Source organism: Oxyura jamaicensis, chromosome 14 (genome assembly GCF_011077185.1).
Source record: "Oxyura jamaicensis isolate SHBP4307 breed ruddy duck chromosome 14, BPBGC_Ojam_1.0, whole genome shotgun sequence".
In the NCBI taxonomy this organism is placed as follows: Eukaryota; Metazoa; Chordata; class Aves; order Anseriformes; family Anatidae; genus Oxyura; species Oxyura jamaicensis.
This window is the reverse complement of record NC_048906.1, coordinates 13,446,665-13,466,623: the sequence shown is the minus strand read 5'-3', so window position 1 is coordinate 13,466,623 and position 19,959 is coordinate 13,446,665. Positions and strand designations below refer to the sequence as shown.

The following is a 19,959-nucleotide window of genomic DNA, read 5'->3' as shown; positions in this document are numbered from 1 at the left end:
GCCTGTTTCTCCTCAGGGTGAAAAAGTTTTCCTTTCCAGGCTCTCTAGTCAGAACCTCTCGATTCAGTTTTTGCCTGTTCCTCCCACTGTCCACCACCCTGTGAAAGGCCTGACTACGTTTTCTTGATGACTTCCTCACAAGTACAGGAAGGAAGCTATTGAGTCCCCCCAAGCCTGAAGCCTTCTCCAGGCTGAACAAGCCTAGTACCATCAGCCTCTCCTCACAGACAGAGGCTTCAGCCCACTCATGATCCTGATGGCCCTCCGCTTATCTTGGTCCAGTTTATCTACGTCTTTTCCTGTATCAGGGGCTCAAAACTAGTTCTCCATATTCTAGATACGGTCTCACAGCCACTCGGTAGAGTCTGATCGTTTTTCTTCAGCCTACCAGCTATAATTATGCTAAGACAGCCCAGAACGTTGCTGGTCTTTGCTGCCACAGCACATCCTGGCTCACATTCAGCTTGCTGAACAAAGTAGAATACACAACATGGAAAGACAAAAACTCTGTCAAAACAGAAATATGCCCAACAAGCAAATACAACCTCCTCCAGCAAAAAGAGCCTGGGTCAAAGGTGCTCACAACAGTGTCATGCACCAGCCCTGCTGTAGTAAACCCCCAGATCATTTTGCATCTTTCAGCTAAGACTGTAACTTTGTTAACGCTGCAGATGTCAAAGTGTCTTTGCCCTAAGTATCTAGGGAAGGCATGATGGACAATATGCAGTAACACTGCACTAAAAAAGGAAGCCCAACCATCCGAATGGAATTCAATGACATACCTCTGCTACGTCTGCCAGAGATCGTGACACGAAAGAGTCCCGGGAGTTTCCATCCAGAAGGCTAGGTCCCAGTAAGGAGGTGCCACTGGCAGTCCCAACAGGAGTTGGCAACATTTTTCGTCCCTTTTCAGGGGAGATGAAACTTGCTATAAAGAACAGGCACATCAGTAAGTCACTGCACTGAAAGTTTGTAACTGGGAGGACAAACAGAAGGACAAGGAAACTGCAAATGAAGGATGACTATCCATTTCTTCTATCACTTAACATTTACATGTTGCCAGTATGAACACCATCAGCAGATTGCTAAGAGTACAGACTCATTACACTGACCTCCTGAAGTGTTAACTCAAAAACCAACCAAAGAAAGAAACAAACAAAAAATAAATGAACCCAATGATCTCATCTCTGAGATCAGGCTCACCAAACACAGCAAATTTCCAACAGCAGAGCCAAGGGCATCTTTTCATTTTGGCCGAACTGCCAAAATATCTCAACCTAAACGATGAGTCAGGCTCCAAGCAGAGCACAAAGTACCAGCAATGAATTATCTACTGCAACGTAAGGACTCTTGCCTTAGTGTAGTAACAGGATCTTTTCAGGAACAGATTTTTGAAGAGAAAGAAAATGCATTCAAAGGCAATGCCATACTAACAAGTAGCAGAGGAAAAATTCCACAAATGTCCTACTAACTTTACTGTTTGCCATAGGGATCAGTTCTAATTATGCTTCTTTTTCATTTCCCTATGCACCAACACTTACAAAACAAGCTGCTGAGAGACGAGTCTGTGGAGTCATTGGGGTACCACTGGGGATCATGGCTGGGAGAGGCAATCCAGTTCTGTTGAGGACTACTGGATGGGGACGGAAGACTTTTGGAGCTGTCACTGCCATTCAGCTTTGCAGGAGAGAGAGAAACACCTTCACCTGTAAGCCAAGAGCAGGAATCACTGGTTCAGTCAATGAGGTTAAGTTACAGGACACTGCATCAATTTATGTTCAAAAAACTAACAAAAAAACACAAATACATTAGAAAAGACAGGCCAGCCACAGTCATATTTCCAACAAATAGATTTTAAAAAATCCAAAAACTGCTTCCCCCAATTTTCTGCTGATGTGCACGATGACGATTTTAAGTTCACAGGAAGACTGTAGCTAAGCTCAGACTTACTGTATTGCCCAGAGCTGATAGCTATTTCAATGATAGAGTCACTGATTTGAGTGGCAGGTTCTCCTTGAGAAAGCACATCTTCAGGTGGTCCAGGCAGAGATATATCCAAGAGAGCAGAAACATTGGGAGGAGAGAGCCGGGTACTGGAAGCCTCTGATGAGGGAAGTGGAGGAGTGGAAAGGCCATTCTGGAGGGGAGTCTTGGACAGTTCTGAGAGAGAAAGAACTGATGTGCCCTGTTACAAGAAACAGAGATAATTGTTTATGAATTTATGAAGAACTTGGATACGTCTGAAAAACAGCACCTTAACTCCTAAGCATCAGATTAATATCAGACTTGTAAAAAGACTAATAATCCAACAGAATATATATATGTATTTATTATTCATGGATCCAAAAATACTTCAAAGTATTCCTCTCAGTTACAGAAGAGCAATTGATCCCATATTTTGGATATCCACTTCTAAGTGTAATTCATATTCTTCTTATAAAAAATGTCTAAGCATGACCAAATACTCCTCAGCCCATATCCTGCCAAATCATCTGAAAAAAGTGTGGGTCCATAACACTCCAAAGGAATTTAATACAGTCTACATAACCGAAATAAGCATCTATACATAATAATAAAATGAACATGATTTTGAAGAATCTACAAGAGAGCTCTTAAGAATGATTATATTTGCCTTTGTATAGGCAAAAAACCTGTAGCTTAGAGTACACATATTTTAAGACTCATTTCTCCTTATAGCCAGACTTTCCAAAAATCAATGGGCTTTTGTAAGGAGTCTAGATTCTACCACCCCTTAACAGAACTATTTGTGATTTTTTTTTCTGATGTAGTACTAAGTGAGTCATGTTTTGAAAACGTGATTGATATTACTAATTAGATGCCCTTGTTCCCCGGTAATCGTATACCATTACTGCTGTTTTGTGGAAAGTGACACAAGTCCTGCACGTGGGAAGGAACACTTCCACGCACCAACATATTCTAGGGTCCCACCAGCTGGAAAGCAGCTTTGCAGAAAAGGACATGGGTGTCCTGGTAGATGTCAAGTTGAACATGAGTCAGATGTGTGCCCAGGTCAGAGCTTGTCAGATTTGCTTTGCTTTTTTAGAGAATGCCCCCCACATAAATTTAAACAGCTTTCCTGACATTCTTTCTTTAAATTTACTGTGACGGTAGACTTCCATTCCTACAAAACAATAATGATGGTATACAACTCCTGGGGAACAAGGGTATCTAACCAGTAACACCAGTGGTGTATTAAAACATGACCTATTTGATACAGCTGTTCTTTTAACGCATACTCTACCTGGAAACCATCGGCAACTGCCTCCTGCTCGTGGCGCGTTGGTAAGCTTATGAATGGAACACGACACCCAGGGCCTGAGCTCTAGAAACAACAACAGGAATCACGTGAGTGATGCTTTTATAGAAGATGGTGAAAATATAGTTGGGGAGGTAAGAGACAGGTGCCTATCACTGTTTATGCATGCTCTTTCTATATACCCCACCTTTCAAAACAGTCCATCAACTGCCTGAGAAAATGACAAAGACTATCATGTATCAGCATCTCAGTAAAGGAGACCAGCAATGGGAAGTCAGTTTCCATTCCAAAATCATCCCCAGAAGTCCATGTTTTGCCCCCAGATTCCCTTCTGAGTCACTGTCTCTTGAAATACCACTGTTTCTTTTTAAGCCCGGATTTCTGAATGGCCAACTTCAGCAGTCTAACAGTTGAAAGGTGTTCTATGGGATCAAAATCTGCTCAATGCAGTGATGATTTGATCCCTTCAGCTCCTAAAGACATGTGTCTAACAGCAAGCCCCAGGAGAAGGCTCACTGGAGAATCATTACTAATACAGCTTTTCACACAATGGAAGCATTTAGCTCCTTCGAAAAGCATGCTCAAGAGACTCTGACCTCCACAGCGGCGATGGAGCCTCCATTCTGATGCGCTGCTGTTGACTCCTGCCCCGTTACTACCGTGGTCACTCTGTCTGGCGACAAGGGGGATACACCTGGCAAACCATCTGCATCCAGGACAGGCACAGGGCTACCAGGGATAATACCAGCACTTTTAGCTGCCAAGTCAATAGCACCTTTTGTGAAACAAACAAGCAGAAAACACATTACAGGTCTTTTATTCACATAATTACTTTGTTGTGACTCTTCTAAAAAATATATATTTTTTAAATAAATTGGCCAGCAAGTCAAAACTTAATACATGCAAGAAGCAAACATGGCTGTTATACTACCAGCTGTATCAATTGTTCTTCCTCATGAAGTGTAACTTTTCTTTCAGCTGAACATTTGTAATTCTTCTGCCCTGCTCCAATCTGCTACATCAAAACAGTTTAGAGAAACATCCCAGTTCTCCCCCTTCCCTCTATTTGTAACGTGTTTTTTTTTGTCATGAAAATATTGAAGTTGTTGGTTATGAAATTCCTAGGAATGTGTCCTATGGTTTCACAGAGGAACTTTAAAAACAACACAGTCTTATTTTTATCTTGCCTTTATCAGCAGTTTAGCCTCAATATATAAACTTAGGTTGTTGCAGGGTCAACACCATGCAGGTCTTTTAAAATCCACCCAAGATACCTGAATCATAGAACGGTTTGGGTTGGAAGGGACCTCAAAGATCATCTAGTTCCATCCTCCTGCCATGGGCAGGGACACCTGCCATTAGATCAGGTTGCTCAAAGCCCCATCCAACCTGCCCTTAAACACGTCCATGGAGGGGCATCCACAGCTTCTCTAGGCAGATGTCTTCTCATCACACTGAATTCTCTAAGCCTGCTGTAAAGCACGAGGCAGTGATTGCTTTCACCTCACCAACCATTCCAATCACGGGACCCCCCCTTTTTTGTTGCCAGACAGTATTTGCTGGGGTGCTCTGGCATTTTGTTTTCTTGTAGAATTCATAATCCCATGAGTAGATAAATAACCTTCTTTGAAAAGGGGTCTTGGCATGTTTGAAAGTGGCCTTACGGAACAAAAACAGAACAAAAACAACAAAAATCACACAAGTCCTCAACTTCAGTCACAAATTCTAAATCCTTTCTTAGCAAGCAGCTCAGACACAGCAAAGGAACCCAGTTTGGACTGTCCCCAAACTGACTTCATCCTTTCTCCAGTCACAAAGCCAGAAAGTAAGGTATCACTATCGGCACCATTTTCTTTGGCTTTAAAAGGCACTAATATTTTTTTCACAGAAAAAAGAAATAACCCACGTAACATCACACGTATCGTGAAAGACTAACTTCCATTCTTTTTAAGGAATGACTTACTAGCCAGGTGGTTGGTAGCCTGTGTTGGAAGAACTTTGGGCACAATAGGACGAGAAACAGCAGCTTTTGTCAGTGAGGACTGGATTGGCCGAAATGAACCTCTCCCTGTGGGGAAGGATTAAATACCTCTCAGGCAAAGGAAATCTACCATCTTTAAAGCAGAGCACAACGCAGTTCAGTGGTAGCAACATGAACACATTCCAAGCAGCATCGAACTTCCATGGGTGCAAACAGTGGAAATAATTAAACAGGACTTAAATAGCAATGCAAGCTAACCAGTGCCTTATCACAAAAATGCAACAGCAAACTCTGTTAGTTGAAGCTGCTTTCATTATTTTAAAAGAGGCTAACTTTTCAGCTCTAGTGTTGATTTTGAGAGATTCAAGCCGAGATGAGACATTGTTGTCAAGAGTAGGGTAACAGCAGGAAAGGACAAATGGGCAGTATATTGCTTATACTGTATGAAATTTAAACAGTATCCCAGGTACTAGGAGAAGTTTATTACAGAATCAAAACAAATTATTACATCCTGTAGAAAAAAAAAAATCTTATCTTAGTAATTTATTCCAAATTGTCTCCTTGTACAGACCTCCTCACTCTTCCCCATTTTCAATGATGGGAAATGGAAGAAAAATAATTCTATTGTAACCATGACTTGCTTAACAATGATCCAGGACAACAGTTCTGTCACCTGGTAGGAAGTGACTCAACTGACTGATAAATGACTTTGTGGTTTTGAAAGGATATTTTCCTCTTATTATATAACTTAAGTTATTCCTTTATGCAGTATGAAGAGACACTTGCAAGTCCACCTCATGGCAGCATAAAAGTAACAGAAGATACGTGGAACTCACCTGTAATAGACGAGTTGGACAGGATAGAAAAGGAACAGACATGTTGGGATGGATTTCCAGATGGCCTGGGGAGCAGAGTTCTCTGTGTGACAGCAAAAACAATAAATCAAAACATAGTCAAGCAAAGAACAGAGGGTAAACCTGATCTTCTAAGGCATAGAAGTTCAAGATACCTTCCAGAATAAGGAGCAGAGTATTTATACGGTGTGACTGTCATCCAACAGACACGGCAGTAAAGTCTGTGCAATCTCGACAAAAGATACAGAAAGGAGTCTAGGAATCATGTTTCCTCTGTCAATTACCATAAACGAGAATTTCCACACAGATAATTCTCAGACAATGTGAATAAAAACTGAATTCCTTTCTAATTATTCTTGCAGTTATCTTCTCTCAGTAATAATCTCTCAAGAAATTACAGAAGTGATCTTAAGGACTAGACTATGTACAAACTGATCTTCTGATCAGAGTTAAACAAGAATGAACTAAATAAGCAGTTGTTTGTATTTGGGAGGTTTAACAAACAAATGGGATTGCACAGACCAGAGTATTTCACTACCAGAGATAACCTCTATGTAATTTCTAGGTCTCCTACTCTTATACAGAGCAGAATAGACCAAAGTGCATATTGACGCTTGGAAACTTCCTCTTTGCCAAACAGGTTTCCATTATTCTCTTTCTAAACTATTTCTTGTATGTTCTCCACCTGCCACAAGCCCCTAGAACAAGTCTGTGGTTTCACAGTGCCAACAATCTTTTTGCTAGGATTATCAAAGTAGTCTAAGTGAGCTTAATGCTTGCCAAACTCTTAAGATCCATGACAATAGGCTAATTCTGCTATGCATCTGTTTGAAAATTACATTTTTTCCCCTGTAAATCAGCGTTCTTTGAAGAAGATTTTGTTCTATGTCACTACAGTGTTTATACCCACCCCAGTTTCACAGCCATTACTGAGTAGAAAGGTGGACAAAAAAAAAAAAACCTAAAGGGAGATCTTGTTGCAGTAGCACTGACAGCTCTAACAATGACAGATCAGGATACCACGTGAACGTGCAGCTTGTGCCAGCAGGCCCAAACAGCAGTACCTGCTTTTAGATAAGGGTCTTTTTTATTCTTCCCCAGACTAGCTCACACACCAGACTATTACCGTTGACATTCCTCATACAGAGAATATAGCATGGCTCATTACAACATAGACTTAAAAGCTGTTTCCTTCAGATACTTAGTTTTACTTTTCCAATGCATGTATGAGGGAAGTTCAGGTTGCTATTTCAGTTTAGCTCAAATCATTTTAACCTTACTGTTATTTTCTCAGCAACAAAACAGGCATTTTGTGCTTCCAAATTATTCTGACCTGTACTACTAACGGCTTCCGCAAGTGCCTGTTCCGTAACTTCCTTGGCTTTGGCAAGAAGAAGTCTGACTGCATCTGGAGAAGAACAGGAAATCCATTAGGAAGTATCTTAAGCAGGCAGATGCAGAATAAATTATATCCTCAAATCCCTTTTCAATAGAACTGTAACTATTAATATACTGATTTCTTTCAAACTGTGTAAGATTTTTCTTGAAACTACCTTTAAGTTAAATAGATCTCACTTGATTTTGATGTGCAACACTGCCATATGTATCATTTAACTGAAAGCTCCTCAAACACACAGTCCAGTAAAAGAAAAGCGTCATGGGATATGAAAATCCCATTTCCTTAACCCAAAAGTTAACACTTCAGATTCATATCCCAGAACTTCTGCCAGAGTAGTAACATTTTCCACTAGGAACGTATTATTTTTCTTGTTTTGTGGGGACAAAACTTTTTCCCCCCAAAAAGCCATTTTACAACTTAACTACTCTAGCCTGTTATTAGCCTGTTACTGAGACTGTATGTATAAAAATAAGTATTTCAATCAAATAGAGCAATGAGGTTGTATTAAAATCAGTTGCACAGGAAGACGGTTATCAGTTTTGCCAAGCCTGACAAATATATTTTACTGGAGCAAGTTAGAGAGTGAACCAGTTTCACCAGGCTGTGTGATGGCATTCAGGTCTGAAGAGGTGATGACACTTCAAAGCATAACCACGTAATCAAAATCTGACTAAGCTCAGCTCATACAGAGGTCTGCTTAAGCATCACCAGAAGCACTGCTTCGTAAGGAAGCACATGTTTTCTGATAAAACAAAACCCCTCTCATCCTACTGCAAGCCAGCTCAGGCACAGGATGCTACCTTTTTCATTTACTGATCTCACTTACACTGATTGTGTCTAAGTGCTGCCGGAAGGTCAGCTCTGCTTCTTTACTAGGCAAGAAGAGTTTCCCATGGCGGCTGTTGGGTGGCAGAGTTGTAGGAACCGCAAAGAGTCCACCATCAGCGTCAGCGTTTCCAGAATTTGAAGGACCAGCCACCAAGAGAGGTCTAGGGAGGTTTCTCAAACCTAGAAGATTTCAGCAGCCATTTAAATCAAGTGAAAACAAGAAGAAAACAACTGTTTACTAACTGAAGGATCAGATGGAGAGCTGAGACCTAGGTATTCTGGTTCTGCCACTGTTTGCAACCTCAAACAAACCATGAAACCTCTCAACACTTCAGTTTTCCCACCTGTAAACTGGCAATATTGATGGGCTTCACAAGGACAGTGCAAAAAGTTGCTTAGAAATCTTTGGATGAAGGGGCTTAAATACAACTTTACGCTACTAAAGGAAATAGCATCTAAGCGCACAACTCTGAACCCCCATACCAGCTTTGTTAACCAGCTTTGTTAACCAGCTTATCTGTTCAGTTTCTAGAAACACTTGAAGGTCCTTCTGCTCCACAAAACTTGAAGGTCCTTCTGCTCCACAAACTATGGATCTACCTGATCCACTCCTTTTGTAGGGTGAGATAATACAAAAATAGATTCAGCCTACAATAAGCATTTTTTATTTAGACCTCTCCTCCATCCCCCACCCTTAGTGTGGTAATTCGAAGTGCAACCTCAGTAAAATGGTTCTGATGACAGAGAAGAGCAGGGATCGTTTCCCAAAAACACTTTTCAAAAGACAGAGTGTCTTAGAAATACACGTCCCATTAAATAATGGTATCTGGTCTGAGTAAAGCTTCTTTTACGTTTAACTTCAAAGCAAACAAAATCACCTTGTATTATTTCAGTGCTGTGCAGGCACCCAGTTAGAATGAAAAACACTGCTGCTGGTATGTCGTTATGAGGTAACTAAGAGGTGTACCTCCCTTCCACAGAAGTGCCTGCTTTAGTTATAAAGGCCTTCATTACAACGGACAAAACGACTGCTTTCACGCTCAGTATGACACCCAGGCTTGCCATGGAGGTAACAGTGAGGAGGCAACAGTCATCCAACGCACCCAGAAGTGGAAGAGGCAAAGTGGGCAACGATTCTCAGCAATGCCTGCTTCCTCCCTGGGCAGGAAAACAACACAGCCCAAGCCTGGGCCATCCCAACACGGAGATGGTTATACACAGCACTATTCCAGAAGAGTTTTGAAGAACAAACTTCACTTACTTAATAAATAAACAGGAGGTGTTATTATCCTCCTATTTAAAAAGCAGAATTGCCACCTGCCATTCTACACTGCTGTTTTTTTTCCACAGGATAGTTAAAATTACGGCATGCCAGAGGATCTGAAAAGCAACTGAACGTAGAATAACAAATACATTGGGCTCTCCTGCCTGACTAGGAGTGAGAGAGAATTGCTCATACACAAGGTATTTTCTTAAAAGTCTGCAATGGGATGAACTAAAATTATGTAATGATATTTTATAGGTAAGTATTATAGATTATGTTCCATCACAGTTGTTGCTTCACTCTTTTCTAAATCTCTTTGCATGACTCTTTTTAACCCTTGTTTTTTTTTGGTTTGGTTTGGTTTTGGTTTTCTCTCCTGCTACCTGGGTGGCTTTTGTAAAGCTAACAGCTTGTCAACACTTTCAGTTCTTCTGTAGAAGAAACAATCTATTTTCTTTATTTTGTACTGAGAAGGCCTGAGCAACTTATCTTTATTAAAAAAAAAAAAAAAGATAATGCAGGTTGTACCTAGACAGACTTGGGACCTAAGTCTATAAGGGAATGTAAGACTGAGCTGTGAGAGATTTTATGGACTGTAAACGGTATCATTGACATGTATTGTTTTTCAAGATTCAAAGAAATGCTGAATTTAGGACAACCCTAAAGCAAATTAACATGTACCAATGTTCTTAAGCAATTAAGTTCATAACAGTAGAACCCTCATTCTCCCAGGGTGACGTTACTGGAATGCATTCATCACGTATGAGGCATCAACGGTCTGATCTCTTGAAATGTATTTTTACGAGCATTCACCTGAGGAGCTGGAAGCAGCACCAGGAGAAAAAGTCTTGTTGTTGCGAAGGGCAGACTGATTCCGCGTGCAGCCTGGACTTCTGCTGCTGATGGCAATCACCTTTCCTGGAGGAGTCAGTGACTGCTCCTCTTGAGTAGGCTTTATAGGTGATGTGGCAACAGAGCTCATCTCAGGGGTCTAAAAACATGAGTAAATTAAATGAATATTGTGTATTGTTACAAAAACGTGGTTAAACTCATTCTACCTAGGAAACATGAAAGGTGTTTTAGTATGTCAAGTAGTACTCTAACCAATACCTCTGTAGGTCTGTGGTGGAAGGCTGCAATTCCTCCAGTGGGCATTCAGCAGCGTTAAATACCATTGGTTCGATATCATTAATTTACGTTACAACCACGTTAACACCCAACAAGCTTCTTACATTGTGCTGCACCACCCCGGGGAAAAATAATAATAATAAAAAAAAGGCAGAGGTAAAGATTTGTCACAGTACCAGAAGAGGGGCTGCTTTCAATTTAGTAGAAATTGTCCTAAACTCTAATAAACCAGAGACCTCTTCTGGATGGAAATATACCTGGACAAGAATATTTTGCTGTTAATTCTAATTGAATAAAGATGAATAGTTTTTAAAGTTTTTCCCATTCCCTTTCATATTTCATACTGTAACTCAAGAATTAAAACAGAAGCACATGGCAAGGTGCTTTACTGATTTCCCAGGCCTATCCAGTTGACGTCATTGTTGTTTATACGCTTTTCTAGAAAACGCTCCCTTTTTAAAGAACCTGTGCAACCACAGGCATCAAATTATCACCTAAGCTTGACTGCTCTGCAACTTGCTACAGTTAGTTTTATGCTTGTAATATTCATTTAAAAGAATGAAGCCCAGAACAGCTGACCATTTTGGCTTTGTTACATATTATCTTGAGAAAATTGTAGGGATCAAGACAAGCAAGTTGAAGTACCCTGTGGCAAAAGTATTATGGTTCGTATCATTACTTGATGAAACAGAGGATTTAAGAGATTAAACTTTCAAAAAAGTCTACAGCACTTTCAGTTGGCAGTAAATACCATCCTTTTCCCTTCAGTATGTGTGTCCCTCTTATGACATTCATTGCCACAAGGAGCGTATCTCTTTTTCTGAAATACACAGTATATAAAGAGGTATGTGACAAATAAAGCAAAAGGTCACTTCTTTTTATTGGAACATATGTTATGACGTGTATCTGAAGTAATGCCAGTCTTCTTCAGGTGTATGACCCTGCTTTGATTAAGACAAAGTATGCTGAAGTGATAGGAAAACACTTGCAAACAATAACTACCTCATATCGTGGTTTTTGTTTGGAGTATTAACATGAGAGGGAAGAGAAAGCACCTACCGAAGTTCAGGTCTGATCTTTTGAGATCACTGTAATACTGAGACTGTGACTCACGCCAAACAAGAAACTAAGAGGCATTTTAGAAAAGCAGGTGCAGCACACTGAGAAGTCTACTCTGTAGCAATCTGTTTTCATTTTCTTTTTAAACATAGGAAACTCCAAGATCTTGACATAGCTGGTCACTGATTTACTATGAAAGCAACAGCAACAGGAATTATTGCCCAGATCAAGTAAGAGTTTAGCATATGGAGCATAAAGAAGAGCTACTTACTGGTTTGGGATTGACTTCAGTAGAGATGAGTTTTAAAAGGCAGTTTAGAAGTCTCTGTTTGTGAAAGGTGGTACATGCAGGAACAGCACTTGATTCAGACATTTGCTCCCTAGCATCCTGGGTTTCTGGCTCCAAGACAGCCAACCAGTCATATTCCAGCTGCAACTTGTTCGGTTTGCCCATCATGAGGTAGACTTCAGCCAGCGTAAGGCTCTCGGAAGTTCGTAGACTCCATCCTTCTTCTCTAACTTGTTGAGAGAGCCGGCTTGGGTCATCCTTGAGAGACTTTGTATTAGATTGTCCCTGAGGTGGAGGTGGAAACGAGGAGCTCAGCTTCTCTTGAGAATCCTCCGTTACTGCATCTGTTATCTCCTTGGTACAAGCATCAAGCTGCTGACCCTGGCTGTGGCTAGCCTGAGCTTCGCATCTGGCTGGGCCACTGCCGGGTGAAGCCACACCGCCTCTCAGTAGCTGTGAACAGGACTCAGATGTCTCTGTGCTCCTCCCACTTGGAAGAGCCACAGGAGAAGTATCACCAGCTGCTGGAGCAGGGTCTTTCCCATGCGGTTTGTCTGTGCAAGAACATTTCTCTGGGACAATCAGGTCCTGACAGGACTTCATGTACCGTGGGAATGGATCGAGCAGAGAAAGCTCCTCAACATCAGGGATCTTACTGCAAGCACAAGCTGTGCTGCACGATGCTGGTACAGTTGCTTGGTCACCAGCCAAGGCGTCCCTGCCTTCCACACAGAAGGCCGCTGAGCTCAGCTTCTCATGGTTCCCTCCTGGATCTTGAAGTCCAGAAGGTGGTTTGTTAAGAGAGTTAGTGATGCCAAGATTTGAGGCTGTTCCTTCTGCCAGACCAGACTCTGGGGAGCCGTCTTCAGTGCCTGCAGGAACCTCAGCTGTGGGATGAGAAGTTCTGCTTGATTCTGTAGTGCTCTCTGCCCTTCCAACGCTCTTACCTTCTGTTCCCCGTGTGTATTTTAGCTGACCCCTAGCTGTTCCCTGACCACTCTGTATACCTAGGATTTGTGCAGGGGGCAGTAAGTGAGAGTCTTTTGTGTTCTGTTTGCATTTGCCAGTTTCCTGCCAATGCACTGTGCAGAAAGCCTTGGAGTGAACCACTCTGGCTACCCCAGGCAGTGGAGTGAGTGTACAATTCTCTCCTGGAAAGAGATGGAGCATCACTTTCTCCTCTGAGAAGCTACCTCTTGATTCTGAGTCTCTGGAGTCTTGAAGCTGCCGTTCCTCTAGTGTTTTACGCTAAAAAAGATGTGTTAAAGACTACAACCACCATCTGTCCCCTCAAGTATTTGACGGCCTATTTTGCAAGTAAAAATTAGTAGCTGATCAAGGATATGTTCTCTGTTCAGCACAGATATAAAGGCTCTGATCAGAAATTAAGTCTTTGTGTTGGTAAGGACTATATTGAAAACACAAGCACAAACTAAATCTACAGTCCAGAAAAAAAAAAAAGAAATTACTCTGCTTGAAACAGCATTGCAATAGGAAAAAAAAAATCACTGCATAGTAAAACAGATTCACCTTTCTGCACATCAGCCTTCATTTTACATATTTTGGCATCTTTCAAAGTTTAAGTGCTATGTGAAACTTCTTCCAGGCTCACAAATTAAAAAAGAAGCCTGAATTAGAGGACTAAGAACAGGATGCAGCATACCAGTCAACAGGAAAATAAATGGCTGTGATCTCACAGCTATTCTCACATGTCTGCTTCTACTCCTCGGATCAAAGTTCAGAGGTAGGGATATCTCTGTAATGAGTTCTGTGGCTCAGACAGCATATAAAAACTTAACAGGCAGCAGCAGCTATCTAAAGAAGAAGCTTAAATGTTCGTTTGTTGAAACTGCAAACAGCAACTGGAAAGATCCATCCCCAATTTCTTTGCTGAAACTGCAAATGGACAGTTATTATCCAGGCTTCTACAATGCAGTCACCCATCTGTGCTGAAACAGACCACGCCCGCTTTTTAAGGTAATGAAATAAAGGCAGGGAGCTTCATTTCTTACGTACTAGTTGTTCAGAGGACCACAGCAGAGAAGAGTTGAGGTAAAAGTGAAATCCTACAAGACTTTCCACAAAAGACTCCTTCCCATTAGTGATGTTGAGATGCTGACCTCTGTTATTATTAAAGCATGAACTGGTAAATTTGTTAGGTAGACTTACATTTCTGATGTAAAGATGAACTTAGAATGGAAATGGAATTGCTTCCGGAACAGAGCATACAGAACAGAGACTAAACAAGAAAAGGATACAATGCGTACTTCATGGAGAGCCCACTTCTGCTTCAGGAACTCAATGAGGCTGGAGACCTTCCGATGCAACTCCACAATCATCCTGTATGCAAGATAAAGCAGTGGAACAGATAAAAATGTCAGCAGAAATTCAAATCAGACCCCCCGTGCTAGAATGGGAATTAAGGGAAGAAACTGGCATTCTGTAACACGGCACAGAGAGCACAGCTACCACTCCCAAACTCTAAGAAAAAAAAACAACACAACAAAACAACATTGGCAAATAAATGGCGACATTAAAATGTAACTCACAACTGTGAAAGATCTGAAAGCCTATCAGATAAATCTGATCGCTGAGACTCAAGATCCTAGTTTCTCCAGATGCAGGAAAAAGATGGGAAAAGATGGCAAGATTTCGCTAACCTGCAGTTGTGCAAGCAAGGCACAAAGCTATCAAATGAAATATACAAAAACGAGGACAAAATGCATTTACTTCTTTGCTCTGAAAGCATTTTACAAAGTAAACATTACACTGCAAACCTTCATTCTCCTCTCTGCATGGAATTTGGTCACTATACTGAAATGTTCTATTTGAAAGAGAAATCAGCATCACAGAGGCCTGGTTGTTTTCTGCCCTGAGTTTTGGACCAGCCACAAGTACTAAAAGGAAGAATCATTGATGACACTGGAACAACAGCACCAACTACATCTTGCAGGGGGAAGTTAAGCTAAATACCTTCCTTCTTGCTACCACTGTGTTGCATTTGAGAGATTTAGGCTCCCGGCCGAAAAGGAGAAGGCACCTCCAACCATTGTTTTACTTCCCTTCCCTGTGCCTCTGTGTCGTGGTACGTTCAATACAAACTTCGGTAGCACTGCTGCAGATCTCCATCCTACCTGCAATCTGACACCTGGGTGTAAATGGCACAAAGTATATTCATCTCCAACTCTAGTATCTCCTATCTTACTCAAATCAAAAGGCATAAAGAATAACGGTAAACTAAACATCAAGTATCTCACTATCTACACAAATCACGTGCTCTGGTTGTACAAAGGCTTCAGACTAAGTACAGGCAAACTGCATCAACAACTATGTACTGCCTAGATCACAAAGAGAATCCTGAAGGGAAAGCAAGATACTAGAACACTGTCCATGTATTTCACTGTTCTACACCGAGCACTAAAATCAGCTCTTCATTACCTAAGCCGTGGATTCTGGGCAAGACTCTGCACTCGAGCCCATGCATGATTATTTCGTGGCTGCAACTCCACAGGAACCTTGAGAGGAAGACGTACTGGCTTCTGGTCCTCTTCATCACTAATGCCTGAAGGGAGAGAAAGCACAGAGGGCACGGGTTAAAGCAAGGAAAATTCAGGCAGAATGCTATATGCTCAATTACATGGAGAAAAAAAAGCATCACAGGTATCAGCACTACCTACAGATTACTTAGGCAACTCAGCTTCAGCAGTGGAGGGAACTCGCTTCCTTAGATTAACTCCTGTGGCAATTTGTTGTTGTTGTTTTCTTCCCCCCCTAAGCCACTGCAGTAGTACCAGAGCTCCCAGCTGAGCAAGCACTGCCAAGATCAGGTCGCTGGAAACTCCGAACAAGTACAATAGTAAAATATGTCAGATCTTAAAACTGCACTGATACTACTGAGTGGGGGGGGGGCGCGAAAAAAGAGAAGCCACACAGCTGCATTGGAGAAGGTTAAAAAAAATAAATGCTCAGTGCTGAACAACACACTGCTCTTTATTTAGTGGCACAGGAGGAAGACTAATTTTGGAATACAGTGGATGGAAACCTGGCAATGCAGTAGTGTGATCTTGTCTGGTGTAGCTGTTTCCTCTGTAATTTCACTAGTATTATAGACTAAGACTTAAAGAGCTCGGTGGATCTTCAAGTTAGTGGGATTATACAAACTAACGGGATTATGTAAAACAATAGGGACATATTTGTGCCCAATACAAATGCAAAATAGCACAAAATTCCCCTGCCAGTGATGCACACATCAAAACAGGCCTACTCTCATATTCTTCCAGCCATCTGTTAAAACTCTTTCACGTTTCAGCATCTTTTACTTACCATCTGGATCACAAAGTTTCTTCAAAGCCCTGCACATTGGAGCTTTGATACGAAGGTTTCTGCCTTTGTAACGAACAGTTGTAGCCCTGAATATATTGAAAGAGAAGTATTTACAGGCACCATTAACACAAGTTTGGGAATACGTATCAGTGACACACAGACAAATACGATCATTTCTATAGAAATGAACAGATATTTAAGGATTTACAGTGCAGATTCGCAAGGGCATTCAATCTTTTTTACCACCTTACTTTTCTCTATAGAAATACTCCTCTTGTAACCCTCCTCTTCCAGACTTCCACAGAATGCTGTGTCCTGGTATGTGTGCTACGGAAGGGATTGTTACTACATACAGCAGACCAGAATTATGTTACTTTGGTTGGAGAATACCCTCAGACTCAGCTTCTTCGTAAAAGACCACTGGTTTTGCTTTAGCCTCCTCTTTACATTCCTAACATTATAACATATTTACATTTCATTCATTAAAAAAATAATACAAAGACAGAAAAGCAGTCTGAAGTTTTTAAAGGGTCTTCCAGTGGCATGGTGCTTTAACAGATGCTTATCTATGGTATTTCTTTGTTTCTTTTTTTTTAAACACTCATCCACAAATCCCACAAGTTAACAAAGATGTCCAAAATACAAATATTTTGTCTACTTTTTTTTAATCAAATGTAAAAAATGTTGCAAAAACTAAACTAAATATTTTTTTTTCACTCCTAGAAGTGAAACAGAACAGAAACCTTTGCTCTAAATCTATTTAAATGGGTTCCTGAGCAGTTCTTAGACACTGCTCAAAGCTTTGTTTCTTGTTACATATTCCAATCACACAACCCAGCTACATATCATTACTGTAATAAAAAACCAGTAACAAAAGACTGGTCAGATAACGATTCAGATTCTCCATAGTTTTCTAACCAAGTTTTTTTTCACACTTGCCCAACTTAGTGTTTTTGAAAACTTCTTTAAGCAACTTGTGTGGGCCAGTGTTGTCCTGAGCATGCTGAACTACTCAGATCGGTTACAAAGCTGACAGAACAATTCTTATATTCCCTTGGACTTCCAAATATCTAAACTTTGATCTATTTTCTGAAATACCGCTGATTCATGCAGCTACAACCAAACTAAAGGCTATCCACTGGCCTGCTCTTACAAACTGCTGAAATTTGGAAGACACAAGCACAGCAGTGAACAGCCTTAGCTTCACTAACCAAAGAAGGACGTTTCACACAAAGATTCTGCCATTATATTAAATAACCAGTTGATTAAATTTTCAAGTGCTCTTTACTACCTGTGACCATGGTTATAAGCTTAACTAGGAATCTTTTCAACATGGTTTTGCAATGGGCATCACAGTCACTTGTTTTTCATACACCCCACAATTATTACAGAAAGCCAGAGTTGATGTGTAACACAAGAAATAGAAACACTGAATTTAAGTCAGTCATTCCAGGGGCTAGACTCATCCTGCAAACAGACTGCCAGGTAGATCCTCAAGGTTTTAGCTTCTCTTCATCTTTCTTAGCAATCAAATTATGCTGATGTTTACCTGCTTCGGGAGATGATCGCATGCCACATTCCCTATTCTTAATCTCTAAACAACCACTTCCATAGTGACAAACTGTACAAGCTGCATTGTACTTAGAGGGAGGGAAGGAGTATCAGACTTGAAAAAAAAATGCTAGGAACTGAAAAAAGAAAGAAAGAACTGCTTACAGAGTGATCACAGAATTCTAATGCCACTGAGCAAGATGGAAGGAAAAAGAGTAACTAAGGCCTTAATCATGGCAAGTGCTAGATTAATACTACAGCTTGCTAAAAGTCTCCTTTACTATGGTTTAGTCTATTTGGATGACGCAGTACTAGAAAAGCTCTCCAGTACAACAAAGAGGGACCAAAATGACTGCCTATATCCTGAACTCTAGATGTACAAGGAGTTAACTTCTTAGGGAAAGTAGGCTCAGCCTAGGCCATTTTAAGGGATAATTCCAATTTAAGCAACTTGTTTAAAATATTATTTCATTATATGAAAACATTTACTGGCAAGATTTTCTTAATTGTACAAAGCCCAAACTAAATGAGAATTTCTGTTCTAATGTCAAACTTTGTAATTAACAAAAGAATGAGCAAGTGATTTCAAAAACAATGACATTCAAGACCTGCAACACAGCAGCACACTGTACAGAGTGCAGCTCTCGGGAGAATGAAGGCTAATAACTGTAAGGCACTCACTTGGGAACTCAATTTGTGAGCAACGAAGGTGCAACAGCAAGTAGCCATTTTATGTAAGGTAAAGTCAAAAAGTCAGCAGCTCTCTCCTATTGTTTACAGTAAAGTTTACTTCATTCATAATGTGCTACAATAATGTACCCTAGAAGGACAAATGCCAATAATAAAAAGAGATCTGTAATAGACAAAATGATGCTGTTTTCAAATCTGTTCTGAAAACATGTTTAGGACAAACCAATGTCTGCTGAGCAGCTACAATTTGGAAGAAATTAAGTTTAATGATCTTACTCCTTGACAACATCTGCTGAAAGATATTTCACTGTAGAATCCACAGACTATAAAAGCAAGACTACTTAAAAAAATGTCCAAATATCAGGTAATTCCCTCGTTTTGTATAGTATGGCAACTTCTAACCAGTTCCGTATTCTAGAACTACATTGTCATCAAAAAGGAACCCTCACTGCCCTAATTCATTTTTGAAGTGAAAGAGACTACTCAACCTCCAACAAAGTAGATGCAGAAGTGCCTAGAGGGCTGTGGCCTGCAGCACACTGGAAGTGCTGTTGCATGTCTGAAAGTCAGGATTCAGGAGCACTGTTGGCAAAACTTCAGGAGATGAACTATATTCCCTATACTTAATCAACATATTTCTAATCCCCTAACTTCTGTAAAGAATTCTCTTTTAATGAATTTCTTAATGCTCACCTATCCTTTCTTACTAATTAATGGCTTCATGGAAAAGGGGAGAGAAAAAAAACATACAAAAGAAACTAAGAAAAAGGGGAGAGAAGAAAAACATACAAAAGAAACTAAGAATATCAAACATCAAACTCTGGCTCCAAAAAAGTAAAAATAGTACCCTAACCTCTGGATGATGAATTCAACAATTAAGCTGATGAACAATCCAGTTTTATGAGTTTCAGGAATAACTTATTACTTACCCAGCCTGAATGAGCTCATTGAGTTTAGCTGCATTTTTGTCATCCATACCTTTACAGGAAAAGGGATAAAATAGTAAATTAGAATTTGAAGTGATACAGTCATGACCACGATTACTCTATTTTCATAAAAGCTTTCCACAGTCCTTGCCTTGCCACGAAAATTACATTTTACTCAAGGATTAAGTGACCGTAGTTTAGGTGCTACAGATACAGATTCATAGAATGGCTCTGGTTGGAAGGGACCTCAAAGACCATCCAGTTCCAACCCCCTGCCCTAGGCAGGGATGCCACCCGTGAGATCAGGTTGCTCAGGGCCTCATCTAACCTGCTCTTGAACGCCTCCAGGGATGGGGCATCCGCAACCTCTCTGGGCAACCTGTTCAATGC

The 19,959-nt window shown here is 40.7% G+C and overlaps 1 protein-coding gene across 4 annotated transcripts in view; it reads right to left on the bottom strand.

Annotated features, from left to right (window-relative positions):
* CRAMP1 (cramped chromatin regulator homolog 1) overlaps window positions 1-19,959 on the bottom strand; it is a 44,245-nt gene that overhangs the window by 5,688 nt on the left and 18,598 nt on the right. For all 4 annotated transcript variants that reach the window (XR_004754592.1, XM_035339419.1, XM_035339421.1 and 1 more), the window contains exons 6-20: window positions 19,573-19,621; window positions 16,403-16,488; window positions 15,518-15,641; window positions 14,338-14,419; window positions 12,062-13,327; window positions 10,417-10,594; window positions 8,338-8,519; window positions 7,446-7,520; window positions 6,095-6,176; window positions 5,241-5,345; window positions 3,874-4,052; window positions 3,263-3,343; window positions 1,951-2,185; window positions 1,542-1,706; window positions 783-928 (exon numbers count right to left, since the gene is read on the bottom strand). Coding sequence is in view for 3 of the 4 variants with exons in the window: in XM_035339419.1 (XP_035195310.1) it covers window positions 783-928; window positions 1,542-1,706; window positions 1,951-2,185; window positions 3,263-3,343; window positions 3,874-4,052; window positions 5,241-5,345; window positions 6,095-6,176; window positions 7,446-7,520; window positions 8,338-8,519; window positions 10,417-10,594; window positions 12,062-13,327; window positions 14,338-14,419; window positions 15,518-15,641; window positions 16,403-16,488; window positions 19,573-19,621 (3,035 nt within the window). In the remaining variant the exon portion in view is untranslated. The remainder of the gene's footprint in view (window positions 1-782; window positions 929-1,541; window positions 1,707-1,950; window positions 2,186-3,262; window positions 3,344-3,873; window positions 4,053-5,240; window positions 5,346-6,094; window positions 6,177-7,445; window positions 7,521-8,337; window positions 8,520-10,416; window positions 10,595-12,061; window positions 13,328-14,337; window positions 14,420-15,517; window positions 15,642-16,402; window positions 16,489-19,572; window positions 19,622-19,959) is intronic.